At 37.6% G+C, this 18,782-nt stretch overlaps 1 protein-coding gene across 3 annotated transcripts in view; it reads left to right on the top strand.

The window, feature by feature from the left end:
* jp (junctophilin) overlaps window positions 1–18,383 on the top strand; it is a 101,762-nt gene extending 83,379 nt beyond the window's left edge. For 2 of the 3 annotated variants that reach the window (XM_065349641.1, XM_065349717.1), the window contains 2 exons: window positions 17,405–17,605; window positions 17,697–18,383. In XM_065349641.1, the coding sequence (XP_065205713.1) occupies window positions 17,405–17,605; window positions 17,697–17,783 (288 nt within the window). In that variant the 3' untranslated portion in view covers window positions 17,784–18,383. Of the gene's footprint in view, window positions 1–12,803; window positions 13,112–17,404; window positions 17,606–17,696 lie in introns of those variants that run through there. The other variant, XM_065349784.1, reaches the window with a different exon arrangement.
* Window positions 18,384–18,782: the final 399 nt, after the last annotated feature.

Consider the following 18,782-nt stretch of genomic DNA (forward strand, 5'->3'; position numbering starts at 1 on the left):
TTACGTTATGATTACTTTACGATAATATTACGAATACATTGAGAACCGGAATATATTAAGTTAACATTTCAACATACACACGGACACTCACGTTACGACATTGTTTGGCAGCTGTCTCCTCGGCCGATAGGAGACAGCTGCCGGGAGCACTCGCATCCACTATAACCTACAGCGGACGACTGGCAATGTTTCATCGCTCGTAGCTCTGACGGAGCTCCGCGTTACAAGGACAGATGCAGTGTTACCATATGAAGTAGACCCTAATTGTATGTTGTACACCAGGTTGGCCATATGCACTATCACATATGCCCCTCTGAGGTTTAGCTGTAATGGCCTCACCATTGGAGGAAAGCACGGACAGAAATTGGATAGAGATATGTGAACCTGATGTCAACCTACAATTGTAGTACTTCTGCCCCCCGTACTTTCGTCGGATGTGAGTAACAGTACAGAGAAACAAAAGGTTTAATAACTGGTTGTGTACACAAGAGAGACTTCCGCACAAGGCAGTGCCACAGTTAGCCATCAGCTGTCAATGTCCAAGGACATTAAACAATCAACGCACTAACTAGAGAACACTTGACCTTGAACGGCGACTGCTCAAGGACACGATGACAAGGTCGTCATAAGATCGAACGTGAAGGTACTTAGGTAACAACTGATAAGTTTGCCCTTATGACTTGGCATTGAGTTTTGCCATGAGAGGACGGAACAAAGCATTGAGATTGAATTCGAATTGAGTCTACGAAATTTACCTCAGCAGGAGTCGGTCGTATAATTTGTCTACTGAGATGAGACAATATGCTGGCTTCGAGATTGGACATTAGTTTTTTACAACTTAATATTAATCAACACACGAAAGTTATAAACTGTAGTTAAATTCGCCTCTGGTGGTACTGCGGGTTTCGAATCATTATTTATCGTCGTCGAATATCTCAGTTATGGTGGTCGAATGGAATGCTTCGTTCTGGTTGTGTAAGTGACGTGACCTTGAACTATCGCCTCTGCACATGTACGAATGGAACGGAGTTGAACAGTGAATCATCTTTGAATATAAATGGATCGAATATGTTTGATAAGTTGACCTTGAGAAAAATTTGATTATGAATTTTACAAATGTTACAGAGATATAGAGATGCAAAATGGTACAATATACAAGTTTTCGAAAATGGATAAAATAACAATGAAATATACATGAAATAGACATACGGATAAGGTTGACAAATGACAAATTGTGAATTACAGTTATTAAAATTAAAAACGGACTATTACATGGTTATAATGATTCATACATGACAGAAGGATAGTAAAAAATAAACAAGAAAAAATTTGTGATCAATGATTTGAAACATTAAAAAGATAAAATTATAGCATAAAAAAAAAGAAAAATTTTTAAAATGTGAAATTACACGACAATCATTGAAATTTGGATGATAGAAAATTAAACAATCTTAATACTAATGGAAAAAATAAGAAATGAACAATTCTTTTGATAAAAAATAAAAAATATGTAAACTCTTATGATGGAAAAATTGCTGTGTATAGCCTTCCTCACTTGAGAAGAGAGGGCATCGGCATGAAATTGGCCGGTATATATTGAGATCATTAAGGTCCTCGGAGAAAAAAGCTTCTGAATCAGCTTCACCTCCAAATTCTGTTCGGAATTGTCTTAATTGACAATGATGTAGTGTTCCGAATTGTGAGACTTCGTCAAATAAGTATGACGGTGTTCCGGTCAGATAGCGACGGTAAATCACGCTGTTAGACCAGTTTAGAATTGAAGGGATGGCGATCAGGAATTTGACCTTCAAGGTACGAACGGAGAATTAAAGTGTCCGTATTGACCTTGGATGTTAAAATGACCTTCGTCGGTTTCGACGATGAAGTTTTGTCCATTGAGAGCTTTGGAACATGAACATGACCTTGTAAGAGAGATCTAAGGATGGAATTGCTCTTCTTCAGTGTCATAAGTTTGAGATTCATGTCCAAAGTCTTCGATGTAGTGTTATATGGACTTTGAGTTTGTCTAGGTGTTCTTCTCGATCTTGAACGAGATACTCTAGACTCTGAAGATTTTTGAGATGGTATTTGATTGCATTGTACTACACCTTGGTTCGTGTTAGTGTCAATCACCACGTGTTTAGGTGAAATAGACTTGTTCGGGTGTAAAGAGTCTTGGTTGGTATATTGATTGACATTCGAGATTGGCTCCTCGGATTGTAAATCCAAATTACTTGCCCCAGTAAACTGTGCGCTGGCTGCTGGCTCTGAATTGGCCGTTGGAATAGCAGTATTTCGTGAAATAACGTCTTTTAGCGCTTGTGAGATGGAAATTTTTGGTTCGTACTCCGAATCTGAGGATTCGGTTGAGGCTTCCTGAGCATCGGTGACTGCCGAAAAGAGGTCAGGAATTAGACCATGAACTCGGTGATCACCTTTGACCTTGAAATTAGAGCTTCACGAATGCGATTGCCGACATATTCTTCGGTTGTTCGAGTATTTCAACCGGGTCGCTTGGTTGTTTGAGTAATTCAACCTGACATTTGTGTCCATTAGCCTCCAAATGTGCTTGATTTTTCACATTTTGGTTAGCTTGCTTAGCCTGAGAGGGCTGGACAGTATGACTTTCAGAGATTTTCAAGGACAGTAATGCCGGTATGTTTGCACTACTCGTGACCTTGAGTTTCTTCGGTCGTCTAAGTACTTTAACCGGGTGTGCAAGAATGTCGGGAGACACTGACGATGGAGTTTTTGCACTTTGTGGAGTCTCCGCCTGAGATGGTGGCGTGATTTCCGGTTGTTTGAGTACTTCACCCGAGTGTGCGTGCTCAGCATTGTCCTGTTTCGATTTAGTATTGTCGTTAGTCTCTGAATCCTATGCCCCTCGCGAACGTGAAAGTTCAAATTGGGCAATTGAGAGTGGTAAGACAGGCAAGTAAATCTAGGTGAAAAGGAAAAGAAAAATAATAAAGAAAAAATAAAGAAGAGAGTAAACAGGAAAATAAAAAATAGAAAATACAAGAGGATATTAAAAAAGAAAGGGAGAGAAAGAGAGAAAAAAAAAAATTTAAATAAAAAGAAAAATCTAAAGAAGAAAAGAAGAAGAATAATTTTGCAACAAACGACAGTACTTACGCACTAGCAGTAACAAAACAAAAAAAAAAAAAAATTTGACTCAGGAATATCTCGTCCAAACCGTCATTACCTATAAAATCGCCGCGATTCACCGCAGCTTCAAGGTCAAATGATTTGAGCACTACGAGATTGAGAGTAAGACCGAGGAGCACATGGTGAGGACAGGAGGTCTTCGAAATAAATTATATTCAATAAAAATATGACAACGTGATCGCGATAACTCCTCACAAAAGCACGGTGGGTAGATGGAAAATGATTCGTGGAACGAGGCTTGATTTGGAATTGTACATTTCGCAATCACGTGATAGAATGGCTGTCCTGGTGCCGGGGTGTGGGGAAAAAAATAGCGACATGGCGACTATAGATAAGCTGGTATTGGAATATAAAAGGAATAGAATTCTGAGAAAGACTACTGCGTACTAACCATCGAAACTGTTGTTTCGAAATATTACGAATTTTGATGAAAATACTTGCCTGTCCTACTATCGAGACAAAGGACAATTTGGCGGGTATTTTCGAACATTGATTGTTTGTTCGTCATCTTGTATCATATTGTACAATGAAGTGTTGCAAAATCACGAAGCAACAGGGGTGACCTTGAAACATATGGTAAAATGAGTTTTTTGTGAAGTATGGTCTGAGCTTGCCCCTGGATTGACATAATCGGGTATACAGGTGGTCAGAGACTTCAAGGTCGTGTTTGAGTACATGCACTTCTGAAATTTGAGTCTTCAGAAATTATATCGAAGGATTATGTATCGATTTAGATGGCCTTGGTGTTGAGTATTGCCATTTTTTGTGTTTGACCTTGAAAAGATGTTATAGGTCTGTGTCAACCTGTAGCTGAGTTGCCAAAGTCTATGTTATGATCACCTATGAATCGTGTATGATTATTTGTTTATTTAAATAAACTGGACACTTCTGCTTCATCAAGACGGGGCTCACCAGCTCCATATAGTTCGTTTTGTGATTGACCTTGAACAAAAGTCTACGGAGAGTTTCAAAGTGTCCGAGTTGAGATGGGTTCGGCGGACTTGGCATGTCTGCGCTATGTGATTGACAACAGAAAATTTTGAGATTTTGCCATCGAATGCCCCTCACGAATGTAATTAATTCGTAAGCATTCACCATGAGGTTTTGGCAATAAATATGAGGTTGGGATCCACGGGATGGAACAATAGATCTCCCGCCAACTGATCACGAGTGATTACATGTGATACTTGTCGACAACACCTCACAATATTTAGGAAGGGATAAAATTTTGACATGTTTGAGACTTCGCATCTACGGAAAAATGGATCTCATAGACAGAACTTTCATGGAAAGTTGGTGACAGTCTGTAAATTTCCAAGATCTGATTTCCTGCGTGAAAGAAAGTTCAACCTTGAGTTCTGATACCTCGAGTAATGGACTCAGATGAGGGTATCCCTCGGATTTGAAGTCTCCGAATGTTAATGATGGGATGGAATGGAAGTGATGACCTTGAACAAAAGCTGACATCATCTTGGCCGTATATGTGAGATGTGTTGCCTCGAATAGTACCGTTACTGAGATGAACGGACTGGGCTTTAATGAGTTTGACAATGTCAAGTGATAGTATGAGACTGGCCAAGATGTACAAGTCATGTCTACCGATTTTGCGAGAGATCGCTAGTGCAATATATTAAAGTTGAATTTTTCGATTTTGCACTGTATCAGTAGCGACAGGTTGCATCACATTCCATGATGGTAGTTCTTAGCGCCAATCCAATGAGGAATATGCGCCGGTCATGTTATTACCGGAGTTCAAGGTCGTAATATGAGTTGATCGAGGTTTTCCATGGATGCCAAATAAGTGTACAAATGGGTGATCCAAGTGCTTCGATCGGTCGTGAATAATTGAGAACGTCCGATAATAACGGTTTTTTCAAGGTCGTTGACAATGTGCATCGTAACCGACGTTGCCTACTGTATTCCACCGCAGTATACCGCAGTATGTACAGAGATTGAACGATTAGCGATGTAATTTATATTGACTTGTACCAGCAAGATGGTGGTAAGCATTTGAGTTGTGACCTTGAAGTTGAGAATTGAGTGTACCGTGTGAGAAATCATCACGTGAAATGTATAACAACAGTCATACTGCTTTAGTAAGGATAATATCGATGATCGGTACACTCTTAATGACAACATTAGGAAGTTTGTATGTGTCGATTGCCTGAGATAAACGAGAATCTCCTAATTGTCGACACATATTAGTAGCATTCATCCGGAAATAGATGGTGATTTCTTCGGACATATGTCCTTTCGAGTTGGTGACCTTGTACCATATGAAAGTATGCACAATGATGTTGGTGCATGAGTGGTATGGTCTTGACTAATTGGTCAATTTCCGGAATGAATATGCTATGACCTTGGGTGCCCATTTCTACGTGAACGTACGTGTTATAATCGTGCAATCTCGAAATAAGTGGCACTTACATAAGTGTGGAGGATAAGTAAACCAATGATGAGAATCATATGGATCATACTCATGCCCCTGTCCGTCACTGTAGAAACAGGTGTAGGTGTTGCGTCATAATCAGTGTTATACGGATGTGTGTCCTTGAGTGTCTCGATCACATTGAGATCTATGAGACTGCAATTGCAGTTTTCAGGACACGTATCCGCGATATCGATCTGGGAAGATTGAGACATTACCGTAATTTTATCGGTGCTCTCAGAATTTAGGTCTGAAATGACCTTGATTGAGAAGTCATTTTTCATATGTGTATATGAATGAGCTTTGACGTGTGAATTATCTTTTTTAGCTCTTTGATGTTGGAGAATTGCCTGAATTGCATAGCATGTCTGATTGTGTGTATAAGAAAGCACCGATTTATGCGGGTAATATTTCCCAAATTTTTCGGAACATTAGAATCTGAAGTTAATACGCGATACGCGTATAACTGTAAAATAACTCACTGTAACGACCGAGGATGCATCAGAAACGTGGTTAAAGAACGAGCACGAAACAACAACTGCGGATGATGAGAGGTGCGCTCGAAGTATAGCTGAACCATTATGAAGTGCGCGGGCAGTGTGTTCGTTCGGTGTGTGGCCTTGAAATACGAGTGTAAGTTCGTAGGTTGAGTTGGTCTATTATATCGGCACCAGATGATGCAACATCCAGTGGCCTTGAAATTACGAATTCTGACTTGTAAACTAAGTCTCAATTCGTTTACAATGACCTTGATGCGTGAATTAGCTGTAAATATAGCCGCACACAAAATTTGGCTCGTTTCTAATGTCTTTCTTTCTTGAGTGGATAAGGGATCATGGTGGTAATTAACGTATTGCAACGTTATGTGACCACACCCTTGAACACCTCGTGTTTGAGTTAATGTAATCATTGCCATGCATCCTGAGTGTTGTGTGATGCAATGTTGCGCAATATTCAACAATGGTTCCAACGGTGAGAATCGTTGGTTAGCCATGTTGTTTGACGAATTATGTGAGAATTCGGCGGGAACATCGCCTTCACATAATGGGTGTTGTATGATGCAACATTTGATGTGGTTGCGTAGTTGAACACTGAGGTAAGATCTTTTTGTTCAACTTTGGCTGAAGTTTATACTCGTCTGTGCTACGAATTTTAACTTCTTTATGTAGTTGCACAGTACAAAACCATATTCTGATCTTTTGAGTTTTTTATCGATCATAGCGGGCTTTGACCTTGAGATATGATATCAATGAGAGTTGATATCAACGAGTATAACTACGACTTTGGAAAGCTTCGTGTTTAGCTTTTGAGATGTTAATGAATAATGGTATCGTAGTGTAAAGTGCTGCGTAACCATGAGTTACGACTTCGAGTTCTGAGTCGTTCTACGTAGCATGAGTGTTGTTGCCACGTGGTTGCATAGGATGGGCAAATGTGATGTTCTTTGTCCAATCCTATGGCTTTATTTTTATATTTTTATATTTTTACGTATTTTTTTGTCTAAGATCTTAATCTCAGAGGATCGTCAAGGTCGTAGGATATGATTTTGGAACGAAGGGAACTCTCTTACAGGATAAAGGAAATTAACTTATTGCCTCCGTTGGTCAACAACTGCATCTGAGCGTTGGTTCGGATCTTCCGCCTGAAACACAGCAGATGACCTTGACAAGGGAATAAGCGTCTGAAAAGAGACTAATCATCATGTGACTTTGACGAGAGTATTGGAATAATTTTCTATGTTCTTTCATGCAGAGAATGAGTTCTGCGGATCGAAACGAAGAAGTGATGAGGGACTGATGGGGAAATTTGTGCCACGTGTAACGGTGGGTACAAATGAGGGATTTTATGAAGTTTAGGAAATAAATACTGGGTTCTATAGGCTTCGGAATTAGCCTTTTCGTTGTACCACATGGTCTGAAGTTTGACCTTGGGAGTAACTGAAAACGTGGTTGGATAGGGAAAGAGCTTAAATAAATCTCTATGGAATCTCTAGTCGCAATTGATGCTTGTAGATTGGCTTCGAGAGTAGCCTGTTTGCTTTTTCAGTTGGTCAAGAGTTACGTCACAGGTATTAACAAGACATAAATAAAAATAACATGGACATGATACATGAGGAAAATGATAAAAATAGGAAAGAAACTTAATGCTAGGACTATGTACAAAATAAAAATAGGAACACAACTAAAAATACCTTGACCTTGAAAAATCGAATGCAAACTTGAGATTATAAGGAGCAAATCGAAAATATACGACCTGAATTGGGAATGGGGTTTGTTTCTTTGTTCTTTCATAGAGAGGAGACTCCTATGAAAAGATACAACGAAAATATGGGTTTGGAAATAGAAGATAGATTAGCACTACGTGTGACCTTGAAAATATTCATCACGTGAGTGCAAATTTAGACTGAGGATATTTAATGGAAAATAGGATAGAAAAGGGTAAATGGGAGCGTGAAGAGATCACGTGGTCACAGAAGTGTAAAGGGCTACGTGACCATACTTTCTCGCACAATGGGAGTTAGATGATGCATTCTGACGCAATATGTTCGGTTTCGATAACGAATCGTATATGTGCTCGGCACGCTAAGAGTCGTTACGCACAATAGGTGTTACATGATGCAATATTGCGACATATTGGGTCAGGGAGGAATGGAAGCTAATAAAAGCTGGAAAGGATCATATTTTCTCTTCCACGTGGTCGAATGAAATTATGACCTTGAAAAATGATTTTGAACGTGGTTACAGAGAAAGGAAAACAATAAGGGTGGGACTTAAGCTGGTAAGAGCTTGACAAGGAACCGTTTTCTCCACCATGTGGTCAAATGGGATTTTGACCTTGACATTGTGCAAATGTGGTTTCTGGGAAAAACGGGACAACGAGGGAGGGATTTAAGCTGGTATGAGCTTAAAATGAAATTGTTTTCTCTACCACGTGGTCAAATGGGATTTTGACTTTGAAATTACATAAACGTGGTTACCGAGAAAAACGAACAAAGAAAGTATAGAATGACCTTGACTACCTCGTGTTCATCGAAAAGATGAGCTTTTTCGAGATTAAGGAGAATTATCAACTCGTAAGTGGCCTTGAGATTGGCCTATCTGTCGTTTCCTTCGGTAGAAGCTGCGTTTCTGTCGATACGCGTAACCGACTTCGTCACACTTTCTGACCTTGAGGAAATACGGCAGACGATGGAATTTAAAACTGAGTTGAAATTCAACTCTTAGTGTTTTTATGTTGTTTTATTCAAGCTTGAAATCGCTTGACTTCACGATTGTCGCCTTTTTTCCAGTCAAAGAGAGTATGACCTTGAAAAGCGAACAACGTGGTTTTGGTTTAAGGATGACTTTATGACCTGATTCCAGCCCCAGAAAGGAGCCTACCATCCTTTTCTTTCGGTGTAAAGTGATTTTCCGCGGAAGCAATCTTCTACACACTTTAACCTTGAGGAAAGGTGGATGACAAGTATAAAATCGCCCTTGAAGTTGCCGTGACAACAGCCTTCCTTGTTGTTTCTACTGAAATGATCAGCACCAACAAGGGTAATATAGAAACTGAGAGTTTCCTTAAGGGAGGGGGGAAAAATTTGCAGCACTTGTGACCTTGACAGTCAGTCACTTGTGTGTACAAATCTGAACACAGAGGGTGGGAAATTAGTTCGGGCGCCAATGTAAAGAGTAATCTAAACATTACCACGTTAAGGTGGGTAATCTAATCATTACCGCGTGCAGGGAGTGAGGTTAGGAAATACCACTTAGACGGAATAAATCAGCCACTATGTGGACTTACCTGTTTGTGTACGGATAGCTCGGATATGTAGGCAATGCCTCGATTATTCAATGCAAAATACGTCGTCAATAAACACACTCATACAAGTAAAAATGTATTTATTAACGCAATTACGATCAAATGTTTATGTTTTACGCTTACGTTATGATTACTTTACGATAATATTACGAATACATTGAGAACCGGAATATATTAAGTTAACATTTCAACATACACACGGACACTCACGTTACGACATTGTTTGGCAGCTGTCTCCTCGGCCGATAGGAGACAGCTGCCGGGAGCACTCGCATCCACTATAACCAACAGCGGACGACTGGCAATGTTTCATCGCTCGTAGCTCTGACGGAGCTCCGCGTTACAAGGACAGATGCAGTGTTACCATATGAAGTAGACCCTAATTGTATGTTGTACACCAGGTTGGCCATATGCACTATCACAAGAGTCCTTTTTAAAGGCCACTGGCACCCCCTCTCCAGAAATTTGGTCTTCTATTTTTAAAAAAAGAAAAACCTGGATCATGTGACGTATCGATTTACATGTTTTTGGAAGCGCTGAAAGCGAAACAGATTTCATTTTTTCAATTGAAACCCGTCTAAGGCCACTAGTGCCCTTTTTCCAAATTTTGGTTGAATTTTCCAAAATAAAAATGTCAATTGACATGTTTTTGGCAGAGCCGAACACAAATATTATATTGATTTCTCAATTTGACCTTTTTAAGGCCATGGGCAACCTTCCTCTGGCAGGGCCGTCATGAGCCAATGAGAGCCCCGGAAAAATATAATTTGGCCCCAACTCTATAGAGCTTTTTTAAGTGGGGAGGGCTGACTAAAAATTTACCTACTGATCCAGGGAAAAAATACCAATTTTGCCAATTATTATCATATTCGACTTATAAAATTTTCATTCTGTTTTGGATTTCTGGAAGCCCAAATGCGACTTTTTTCATTTTAAAACAAGAAAAAAATTGTCTCAAGCGAAGCAAGGGCGAAAGTTTTTAAAAATTTGATTTCAAGAAGCTTAAAAACGACGTTTTTTTAGCAAAATAATTTTTTTTAAAATGCGACAACTTTTGAAAATTTTTTATTTTGAAAAAACTTAAAATGATGTTTTTTAACGCAAGGGGTTTATTTTTTGGCTTTTGAAATTCTAGAATTTTTGAAAGATTTTTTTTAGAATGTTAATTTTAAAAAAGAAAAAGGAACAGGCCCAAGTCAGGGTAAAATCTCTTAAAAATTTGTATTTTGAGACGGCGAGAAATTAAATTTTTTACTACTTAAAAACTTTAAAAGTTGAATGATACAAATTTTTTTTAGAAATTTCAAGATGTGAAAAAGAAAAGAAATCAAGCCCTTGCGAAGCAAGAGCAAAAGCTTTCAAAAATTTGTCTGTTGAGAAGTACATAAAAAAACATGATTTTTTTTCATCACAGGCTATTCTTTTGATGGACCCGTGGCAAACTGCCCCTTTTGCCCCCCTCTCGACAGCTATGTGCTCTAGATTTTAGTTGAATTTTCAGGAAGTAAAAATGGGACATGTGACGTATCGATTGACATATTTTTGGAGGTGCTGAGTCCAAATATGACATTAGTTTTTCAGTTGGGTCATTTTCAAAGTCACTAGTATCCCCTTTTCCAAAATTGGGCCGAATTTTCCAAAAAAAAAAAAACTGGAGTAAATGACGTATCGATTGGCATGTTTTTGGAGGTGCTGAATCCAAATATGGGCTTATTTTTACAATAGACTCTTTCACGGCTCCTAGCAACCCCCCCCCCCTCTTGAAAGTCTAAATTCAAACAATTGTCATTGTAGTGTGACGCTTCGATTTAAGTGCTTTCAAGAACGCCGAACATGAAATTGCCCTTGATTTTTTATTTCGACCTCACCTTTACCCTCGGTTCTCTCTCCAGATCAAAATTTAAAAAAATCGAGTCATTTTTACATCAACACGGCTATTTATCATGCTCTTTCCTTATCCATTTAATTGCTGGAAATTCCTCCTCAAATCAAAACTACACTATGTTTATATCCGCGAGGAAAAAAAAAATACGCAAAATTGACGAGAATCCACGCTGTTCTTTGATATCACCATATGGCACACATAACTGCACAACATGCGGTCGAGTTTTCGTTTTTTTTTTCTCGAGGAAAAATGAACAACAGCGAGAACACCCAGGGAAAGGAATGAAAATAGAAGGTGAAGCAGGGAAGAGCTACATTTAAACACGATATCGTTATAGAAAGATACCGCATAGACGACCACAAATACAACATTGTGTTGCCGTATTTGTTGCCAGTGTTGGATAAAAAGGAACTAAGCGTTTATAATGCGGACCATGTGTAGGACAGCATTTGTTTTCTGTGTACAATGTACACACTATACACAGTACACACACGTATATCGTATACCCCTTAATGTTCTAAGGTTAGGCTACACCGGATACACGCGTACTACGTTCGATGTCTATTTTCGCGACGTCGGGAACGCGTTTCCTTTCCTAAGTACACACCGTATGGGTTACATTATTATACAATGTGTAGGTAGGTACATATATGCGTGTCTGGTGGGTACTAATAAAACAACTCTATGTGTATATGATGCGAGGATGCCCATTGCCCATTCAGGAAGGGGTTGGGGGTGGTGGAATGAATTCTGTACACGTACGTGTGCATATATAAAAAAATACACATTAAAAATAACATCGCGATGTGGATTCCGCATTATAGAAAGCTGAATTCGCCCTTGAGAAAGGCCATCTCACATCAGTAGGTGCGCAATTTTACGAGACGATGCGACCCATAGTAAGGACTATAGAGGGGGGTCAAAAGAGAGAAAAAAATTCGTCGCGTTGAGAATTATACGATTCGATCGAGAGGGGAATGAATCGTAGTACTTAGAATAGGTGTAACAGAGGCTTTTAAAAACGTTTAATTATGATGACGAAGGTGGAGGTGGATGAAAAAAATGAAGAAAAGCGGAGGAAAGGAGGGGTGTGAAAGCGTGGGGTACATATCGATATAGCGTGCAACGTATAAGTAATTTAATTAAAAAGTAAAATCGTCCGAGAGATGAGAGGTTGGCGGCTCAGACATGGCGGAGGGCAGAGGGCAGAAGAGGCGAAATTAATATAAACGTATTCGCGTTTCATTTTGTGACAAGCTCGCATCAAGGTTAATTGTTCACTTTTAACAATAACTAAAATAATAGCCGGGTAAAAGTGCGACGGGCTGTGATTCGGATGGCGGACGAAGAAGACGATATAGGCAGCAGGACGTACAGGGTACCTATTACTAGATGACTAGATGTAGCATAGGAATATTTTTGTCATTTTGGCTAATGGCTGAATGATTCTTGGCACCGGTTGGGTAAAATGCGGGACGGACGGGACTGGGCAAAGTTTAAGAGAAAGTACCTACATTTAATACATAAGAGAATTGTACATAGTGTATAGTGAAATAGTCGTCGTTGCTGCCGCCGATGCTGCAGCGACCGCCAATATTGCTTTATTAAAATACTTACGAGTTGTTGGAGTTCGCAATCGCGGTGCATAGTCAAAAGTGAGGCGTGAGTTTCGCGATTATCATGTCGAACGAGTAGACTACATATACGAAAGCATGATGTTTTGGACTGGCAACGACGACGACGACGATGAAGCGAATCTGCTCTATAGTCCGGCGCTTATGGCTCGCCGAGCTAGCGAAAGTTGGATAGACACCTTACCAGCAGAGGTATTTATGAAATATCGCTATATTTTCTAGCCGATTTTCGAGCTTTTATCGAGTGTTTTTTTTTTGAGAAATTTCGGAGCGTTTTGAGTGGTATGGTCGTGGAAGACGTTTTTGAGTTGTAAATTGTGTTCAATTGTGCCTATTTTTGATATAAGTATTTTGAATTTGGGCCCCCTTCAAAAAAAAGTTTTTTTTTACGATTTGATGGAAAATGACAATGATACGAAGTATAATATTATTTTGTATTTTGTATATCGTACGAATAAAATAATATTCTCGAGTAACTCTGTGCTGTAGTGAATGCGACGTAAACCTTCTGAAATCCCCCTTTATTTTTTTTTCACTTCATCGTTGGCAATGTTAATAATAAAACGTCGTATTGGCTCAAAATACAGCCGAACACCTACTTACATATTACTTTGGTACGCGTACTCGAAATATATTCGGTTGGTTTTTAAAAGAGAGAAAATTTCCCGCCAAGTTTCGCTTCTTCTTATGTAATACCTACTCGTATGTGTGAGCAGGTTGATGTTTTGATCCACGGTTGATGTCGAAATAGGAAGAGGAGAGGACATGAGGGAGAATCGAATGTGTTTTATTTTTTGACACGAATTTCAAATCAGAGGTGAAATTTTAATTTGAAATTTGAATCTTGTGAGTGAAGATGAAGATAAATTTTGATGAACTGAAGTGTTTGCACAAATGTAGTAGGTACGTAGGTATAGGTACCTTGATATAAAGTATTATTTTTGACGATATTTTCAATCTGAGCGTGAAATTTTAATATATTTTGATACTTCGTGTCGATATTGTTGATGTAGGTACTATGATACGAAATAGGACGTGTTTTCGTGCTATTTTGGACTTTACGATTACTCTTATGCTTTAAAGGATTTGTCTGCGAATAATGAAAATGTCTTATACCTATCGCGTTGGAGTTTTTTTTCTATTGTATTCGAAACAAGCGCGAAATTTCAATATTTTTGATAGTTACCTTGTATATGTATGGGCAAAGTACGAGGTACCTGTCAGATTGAAATTTCGGAGGAAATGGTATACGAGTATATTGCTAAAAAAATTGCTTTGTACTGGGGGAAAGAATACGCGATAGAATTTCCCTCAAATGAGATTACTTTTGAGGTCTTGCTGCAGCATTTTGCAGTTTTTGAGTAGGATATTTCTCAAAAATTTACTCCTAAAAGAGGGCAGAGAGTGGCTCAGGGTATGGACATTTTTGTGATGATTTTTTTGCTCCCGCCTCTGAAATTCAAATTACAATTTTTACTTTTAAAAATTCCCAGAAAATTTCAGCCCTCCAACTGGAAATTAAATCATGTCAGGAGCCACCAACTTGAAAGAAAATTTTAAAAATCCAATCTAAAAATTTTCTCATTTTGAATTTATATCCACTCTTTGTAGAATTTTGGAAAAATTTCATTGTATGAGATTCTCAATTCTCCAAATTTTTAGACGTTCTTCGTTCCATCTTAGCAAGTGGAAAAATTACAAAAATTCTATAAAAATTTTCAGCTCTCGCTGACTCGCATTTTTTGAGTTGAAACACGTTCAAAAACCAGACAAATTTAATATTTTCCAACAATTTCAATCCGGAAGCAGCTTTTCCTCTTTTTTCAGACTTAATTTTCAAAAAATTAATTTGAAGATGTATTTTTTGACCCCCCCCCTCCAATTTTGAAAAAAAAAATAACTGGAAATATCGAAAGATGAACGCGATAAAGCGACAAATCGACTGATAAAAATTGGGTCATCCTCCTTCTCTTCTCAAAAAAATTTGAAATTTGTTGAAATTCATCCTGTAAGAGGTCGTACCTACATTCTTAATTTAAAAAATTATAAAAATTCCAAATCTGTGAAATTTTTGGAAATTGAAAAAAAAATCAACTCTGATAATTTTTATCTTTTTTTTTTAAAGTTATAAAAAATCTAAGTCTGTAAAAATTGTTGAAAACTGACTTGAATTTTATTTTTTTTTGTTTTTTTCTTGTGTGATGGGGGGGGAGCTTCTATGCAACATAACAAACACTGCTTGAGAGACAAAAGTTCTTTTCCCTTGAAAATGAGATTATATACTTATCAGAACTGTGACTCAAAAATGAGAAATGAAACATTTTCAAAAAAAATGTTACCAAATTTGATGAATTATTTGATTTTTTTCATGTTTTCATCGTGGTGGGGAGGGGGACTTTATGCAAGAAGACATGTAGAAGAATTCTGGCGAAGAAATGAACAATTTCTTGATAAATTGGATTTTTTCAGGTTTTGGATTCAAGTACGGAGTTGGGGGGGGGCTAGCATAAATTTTTTGAGCTTGCAGGAGAATAAAAAAATAATAGATATTTTTTTCAAGAAATTAAACAACTTCTGAAGGCAAGTGCACAAAAAAGCAACACTTCAAAATGAGATCTATTCCCCGGGTGAGGGGGGGGGGGTTCAAACATATAAAAATTGAAGAATTCTGACGACGAAATGGGAAATTTCTTTATAAATTAAATTTTTTTCCAATTACGGAGTGGGGGGGGGGAGGTCTAGCATAAATTCTTTGGAAAAAAATATGTTATTTTTTTTCTTCTTCAAGAAATTCAACAACTTCTTCTCAAGGCGAGGGGACAAAAAAGCTAAACTTCAAAATGAGATCTACCATTTGAGGGGGGGATTTCAAGCATAAAAAAATTGATGGTTATTATGGAACATGGGTATTAAATTGAGTTTTCAAAGGCGCTGATTTTTATTGGGAGACTCGTTTGACTCCGAAATTGAACCTAAATTCTCTAGATATAGGTCAGATTTTGAAACTCTTTTCGCATTTTTTGAAATTTAGATCTCGTATTTTTGATTTTTGATGAAGAATAGTTTATCACAGCCTCTGAATCTGAAAATTTAGATTTTGATAGATACTCACATTAGTCACATTGCAGTTTTGACTATTTGATCGCTCTGGTGCTTATTTTTGATTTTTGGGTTGTGATAAATAAATTTATAAATTTTTAGGATAATATTTCCAAAATGTTATGGTAAATTTTGGGCCCAGCGCTTTCTCTGCAAGTTTCTTGTAAAATTTATGTATTTGAAGAATTTTTAGACAGTTTCTTATCAATTTTTCATGATTTTCATTCAATTTTATCGATTTTGAGTACATTTTTGTACATTATAGGACAATTTATCAAAAATCCAGAAAACATTTTTCGATTTTGAATGGGGGATGTTTTTTTGATTTTAGTATTGATGAATTTTTCCACGATACTGAAATATTTTTTAATGTCAGCTGTAGAAGTATTTACATTTTTCTAGGCACATTTTTTTTTTCAATGAAGTTTTTTTAGAAATAGGTGCTAGATACGAACATGCATTTTTGAAACCAATTCAGTGGTTGCCAAATCAGTTATCAAAAATTTTTCAAACTTGAACGTAGAAAGTGGCTCTAAATGGATATTTTAAAGCGTTTAAAATTGATTATTTTTCTATCGTTCAGGGTAATTTATGGAACCTTGTCAACTCGTCACCTCTGATTTTGCTGAAATTTGGCTCACTGACAGTGCATGTTACCTACACCTCAGAACCAAATTTTCAGCTCCCGAATTTAATTTTTCGAATTTTTGAAAATGGCTGAAATGGCCTATTTATTGATAAGGTTTTTATAAAAGATGATGAACTTCGAGATGCAAATCTAAAATTTGGTTCGAATACTAAAATTGATTTCTCGAATCGTTCGCGACCAATTTCGAGTTGATTTGAAACTTTTGGCAGAAGTTAATTTTTCTTCAGCTCACTGGAATCGCTCCAGAAAGCGCTGTAATCTACCGAAAATTTGGTTCTGAGGTGTGGATGACATGAACTTTTAGTGAGACAAATTTTTAGCAAATCTAAAATTGTCAAATGTGATTTTTACGCATTTTGAGAACTATATCGAATGATTTCCATCTTTCTCGAATTATCAGTTTTGTTGGAAACAGCCAGGAGCAAATTCTAGTTGGGGGTGGGAGGTTCTCATTTAGTTTAAAGAGATCCTTGTAGACTCTTCACTTTCCCATATACTTATGTTAGATAGAGCAAACTGAAGTCGTTGAACCTTCTTCTATGTATTATTTTCCAAGAACGAGTCAATCAGTGGCTTCGGTGCTTCTTAAAGTAATACCCTTTGACCCCTCCCCCTCCCCCGGCTATCCACCATTCACAGTCACAATAAATAACGTTACTCAGCCAAATAAACAATCTACACCACGATTGATACAATTAAAAATGATCTGCTGACTAACAAACGACGTATTCTTGCAGAGTACTCCGGTCGCTACACAAATCCAAAGAAAAAAGAGCATGCCCGATTTTCAAGTACTACCAAACGCTACCAGTGGTATGTCTCGGGAAGAAGTTTCCGTTCTAAGCTCAGCGCGCCGAGAGGAAATGCGAAGATTACAAGAAGAAAACGAAAGGCTACGTGCTAATCCTCTCCTCTACCTAGTCAGTCCTCACGTCAAAGTACGTATACGAGTGATAAAAAATCCCCTGAAAAAAATAAAAATCCATTTACCCATTACCGTATACTAATGATGAATCTCTCTTTGCTCAGGAATGGTTCTCAAGACAACAGTTACTTATGTTAGTTTTATTCGTAAATATATCATTAGCCTTCGTATTCTATAAAATGTTAACGTAGCGAAGAGAGGATTTGATTGGCGACGACCGCGAACAGAAAATCGATCAAGGAACCGGACGGACGGGATAAGAAGCATCATCGGAAATGCACCGTCATCATACGTTGCTACGAACGTAGGCCTTTTTATAATACCCCAATCAAAAAAAGAAAAATTGAAGCACAATGATCGAGGTAACCTGAGGGTGTGTGTGTGTATGTGAGAGAGAAAGAGAAAGAAACAGATGTCGATACGAACGAGAGAGGCCCCACCGAAAGAGATCAACCATCTATGGATTATACGAACGTTGTTATTCCAAATTTAATTCTAATTTTGTATTTTTATTTTTGGAATAGTACTTCTTTTAATTTTGGGAATTTATTTTAATTTCTCTCTTTTTTTTTCTATTTTCTTGGAAAATTATATTCACTGGATGTCTGTTGTGTATAAAGAAAAAAACAAAACAAATTTTAAGAAAACGACCACAAGTATTATGTTTTTACCTTTTAAGTCTGTTTCGTTTGTCTCTTTAAATATTTATGTGTAAATTTATTTTTCAATTTAACGAATTTTAGATGTACGATATACGACGCCTCTACAAATATACGTTATTTTTGTTACAAGTGGTTTTGATTCGTATACCACAGTCTGAGAGGAGGGGGAATTTTTGAATTTTTTGTCGAATCGATCTGAGGTTTCGAAGTCGAGTCTTTCGATTCTATCCAATTTTTTACAATATTCACCTATCTAAATATTTAAAAAGCCACCATTCAGAGGAGGTTTAACGTTTATCCTTTTTTAGGCAGATATTTTCAAAATTTGGACCCTTATTCAAGCCTCAGAGAGGGCATTGAGGTCCGAAATTTTGTGCAAATCGAAATACAGGTTTTTCGAGAGACTTGATTCAATGAGTACCAAACTATCTACAGGATTTTAGAGTCGATGATTCTGATTTTGAAATCATTTTCTACTCAAAATTGAAATTGAGCCCCTCGAAAACAACATGGGCATCAACATGGAAA

The sequence above is a fragment of the Planococcus citri genome, chromosome 1 (assembly GCF_950023065.1).
Source record: "Planococcus citri chromosome 1, ihPlaCitr1.1, whole genome shotgun sequence".
In the NCBI taxonomy this organism is placed as follows: domain Eukaryota; kingdom Metazoa; phylum Arthropoda; class Insecta; order Hemiptera; family Pseudococcidae; genus Planococcus; species Planococcus citri.